General features: G+C 44.8%; 1 protein-coding gene across 1 annotated transcript; it reads right to left on the bottom strand.

Annotated features, from left to right (window-relative positions):
- Positions 1 to 808: 808 nt before the first annotated feature.
- On the bottom strand, positions 809 to 1843 carry LOC147981084 (uncharacterized). Its single transcript, XM_087515858.1, has 2 exons — positions 1333 to 1843; positions 809 to 930 (listed from the first exon to the last, which is right to left on the bottom strand). The coding sequence occupies exons 1-2, from the start codon at positions 1841 to 1843 to the stop codon at positions 809 to 811; spliced, it is 633 nt and encodes a 210-aa protein (XP_087371984.1).
- Positions 1844 to 3921: the final 2078 nt, after the last annotated feature.

Raw genomic sequence — 3921 nt, 5'->3', positions numbered from 1 at the left:
GGGGAAGGATTCGGCTTTTTGGAGCTCCTCACGCCCCATAGCTAGCTCAAGAACACAGATATACAATCCACCAAAGCAGGAGTAGGGTTTTATGCATCCTCACGACCCGAACCTGGATAAACGAACCGTGTGCTATCTGTTTGATTCGCTCTTCTCACGACCCCGCGCCCCGCTAACCACAATAGGGATTCTTGTGATCCCATAGGTGTCGTTCCCACCGACACAGCATGTAGGCGAGGAGCTGCCCCTTTTTGAATTTTGCCTGACAAGTTCTGCGGCTATATGGGATTTCTTCATGACCATCAGCATGGATGTTCGGGTACGGATTTCTTCAGAACCATCAACACTCAGAACAATATATATGCATGCAGTGAACAGTTATACAAAGATGTGTGTATCTACCATACAATTCTACCACTACATGCATGCATTTGTTTATGGATCATTCATAGTTGACAAGTTTTTATTGTATCTAGGCAAACTTAATGTAATTTCACATGAGACAGTCATCATGTGCAAAGACCTAAACAACAATTGTTTGGATGGGCATGAGACGATTGCACTGAATGGTTGACACTGTATCAATCGTGAGACAAGATTAGTTATCCAAAGAAACTTTACCGAAAAAGGCTTTCGCCCCGCTTTATAAATAAAGCAAACCGCCAAGAGCATACATACAAGCAATAGTCTAGAACACACACACCCAAGTCTCACGACACAAAGTACATAGGTTCTGCTGAGGGCACAACTCAACAAGCCCTAAAAAAGGAAACACAAGGAGCGCCGGAATGGCGACTGATGGAGGCGCTTAATCAGGCTCCGGCGGCGGCGGGGGTGTAGGCGGTGACAGTCGAACGGCCATCGGGCGGAGGTCGGCGATGAAGGCGGTGATGGCGTCCCGGTCCGAGGGGCGGCTAAGCGGCCCCAGAGCTGCAAGAAACCAGACAGTTTGAATAGAGCATCAGTAGCCCGCCGAAGAGGAATGCGCTGGATCACAAGTTTATTGCGGATCGTCCAGATGGTCTATGCTAGGGCCCCAATCTCAAGCCACCTAATGTGGCGAGAGGGTGGGGGGAGATTTGGAGTTCGGCGAATAGGTCGGGGAAGTTGGTGTGACACCAATTGCCACCGACCACCTCCCTAAGGCAGCTCCATAGAAACTGCGCAGACACGCACGTGAAGAAGATGTGATTCGAGTCTTCGGGAACATCGCAGAGCGGGCAGATGCCCGTCCCAGGGCCATTGCGCTTGCGGACCTCCACCCCAGACGGGATTCGTCCACGAATCCATTGCCACATGAAGATCCGGATCTTCAAAGGCAGACGGATGGACCATACCGCCGGGAGGGGGGAGGGGCGATGGAGGCAGCAATGGCCTGGTAGAGGGACTTGGTGGAGAATTGGCCGGAAGGCTCAAGACGCCACCTAACCTGGTCCAGGCCTGTGTTGACGACCGGTTCGTGAAGGGCGACGCAATCAAGCAACTCACGCCATGCGGCGGATTCCGGAGGGTCGAACGGTCTCCGGAAGGCGAGGCGCCCTAAGTCAATAAGGGCCCTCTCGACGGAGATGGTTGGGTCAACGGCGATGGAGAAGAGGTCGGGGAAACGCGCCGCGAAGGGGGAATCACCAGCCCAATGGTCGAACCAGAACAAGGTCGCAGTACCTGAACCAACCGAGATGGAGGTCCCAATGCGGAGGACCGAAAGGAGTTGGATAATCGACTGCCAGAACTGGGAACCGCCGGAGTGCTGACGGAAAGCGAGGGGTTGCCCACGAAGGTACTTGCTCCGGATTATATCTAACCAGAGGCCGCCATGCCTTGCGAAATGCGCCACAACCATCGGGAAAGGAGAGCAATATTCATGCTCTTAGAGCACATGATACCAAGTCCTCCTTGGTCCCGAGGCTTGCATATGTCAGGCCAGCTAACCATATAGTATTTCTGCTTATTGTGGTCGCCAACCCAGTAGAAACGAGACTGGACTTTGGCGATCTCGTGGTGCAGAGTCTCGTGAAGGCTGTAGAAACTCATGAGGAACAAGAGGTGGCTAGAGAGGGAGGAGTTGATGAGGATCTCGTGGTCCAAAGAAACTTTATGCCTTATCTGCTTGGAATATAGGAAGTATGTGTGCCTTCTGTCTTCTTATGAACCTACATTTGTGAACAAATATGTTCACTGCATTTTCAGCTACCTATATGCTTAGGAAGACACAACTTACATAGTTTAGTTTTTTTGTTTTTCAATTCTGTTTAATAGATGCAAACCAACAAACAAGTTCAAATTATTTTACTATCATTTTTTATTGAGAACTGTTTGATCTTTCTCCCTGTTGATTTATTTTCCCCTTAGCATCTACTCCCTCCATTCCAAAATATAGTGCGCCCACGCTTTCCGAGGTCCAACTTTAACCGTAAATTTAACCAACAAGACCAACTGCGGCAGGAGAAAAAATTATATAATTGAAAACTTCTTTCGAATACGAATTCACTGATATAATTTTTGCTCCCGCCGCAATCGGTCTTGGTAGTTAAATTTACGGTCAAAGTTAAAGCACGTGGATAGAGGAAGCACTACATTATGAAATGGAGGAAGTATCAACCATCATTGCCCGTGACCAGTCTCGCTTTCCCAAATGCACAAACAAACAAAATGCCTTGCATGCACTGCATAATTTAGTTTCATTCAATGCCAACACATGATCTTCTTACGGTATGTGAACAATAGACTGGAACTTTATTCATTGGGTTCATATGTGGCATTTGCTCATTTGATTTTCAATTAAATGATCTTCTTACATTATGTGAACAACATATTGGAATTTTATTCCTTTGGTCCATATGTGGCATTTGCTCATTTGATTTTCAATTAAATTTCCGAGCGGGCTACTTTAGTTAGAATACAATTTTAAAAATGAAGGATCGTTCTAAGAGGTTAGTGTGGAATGAAACTTCCTAAGGAATGTAGTGCAAAAGAATCTGTAGAATTTTGTTCTATAGGATTAATTCATTCATATAATAAGAGTGCCTAGAAAAAAAAATCATATGGATTTAACCCTCTGAATTTTCAATGAAAATATTCTGGATCAAAGATACCCTAAGGTGGAATAGAAAGACTACCATGGCCACAATTATTGTCAAAAATGGTTGATGTTTGTTATGAACTATTTTGACTACAAATAATAGGAAATAGGCCAAACATTTACTAGACTCGGAGAGGATGTGGCGTGCAATGGTGTCTGATTTCTTAAATGGCCCGGTAAAAAAACTTACTAAAAGAGAAATAAGATTCAAAATAAATTATAATGCATGCGTTGCACGTGTATGCTTACTAGTATACATATAACGATCTATCAGTATATTCAGCACGTAATTAACGGCTCTTTCAGGGCAGAAATATCAGACGACATCTACGTTTTCAAAAGGATGCAAGACACGTTGCAGCAGCTCCTGGTGACCTCATATGTCGGCAATGAAAAAGATCCCGATGGAACAGGCCTGATGAACTACGTCCACGTAGCGTGCATGCCACTTGCACGGCCCAGTTTTGGTTGCAAGATGCGATGGGTCAGTTTGATGGAAAACGACCTTTTTCTTTTGCAATTCATAAGCTTTATTGATTACTCAAGGGTAATACATTCACGGGTAATACAATTACGGAGGAAGTTTGGAACATAGTTAATCCAGAGGCACCTCTGACGAATACATGATGCATAATATTGAGATATATCCATGAACATTATTTTCCTACAATCTATAATCACAAATACATTATTGTTCATAGAAATGGAACCGAGGGGAAACCCAACTCTTTTAAATAAACAAAAAATATCCAAAACAAATTTTAAACTTGTAGACGAAAGCTAAATCAAATCCTGAATTCCCAACCCTTGAAATCACACCAAACGGTCGTCTGATCTCG

Source organism: Triticum urartu, chromosome 3A (assembly GCF_056163025.1).
Source record: "Triticum urartu cultivar PI428250 chromosome 3A, HENAU_Tu73, whole genome shotgun sequence".
NCBI lineage: Eukaryota > Viridiplantae > Streptophyta > Magnoliopsida > Poales > Poaceae > Triticum > Triticum urartu.
This window is presented reverse-complemented; position numbering and strand designations above follow the sequence as displayed.

Bases quoted from the DNA above. Each gene is read 5' to 3' on its own strand.
- LOC147981084 (XM_087515858.1), bottom strand. From the start codon at position 1,843: ATGGTTGTGGCGCATTTCGCAAGGCATGGCGGCCTCTGGTTAGATATA. The intron at 931-1,332 runs GTCCATCCGTCT...GGTTTCTTGCAG, and splicing joins TCCCCCCTCCCGGCGGTATG to CTCTGGGGCCGCTTAGCCGC.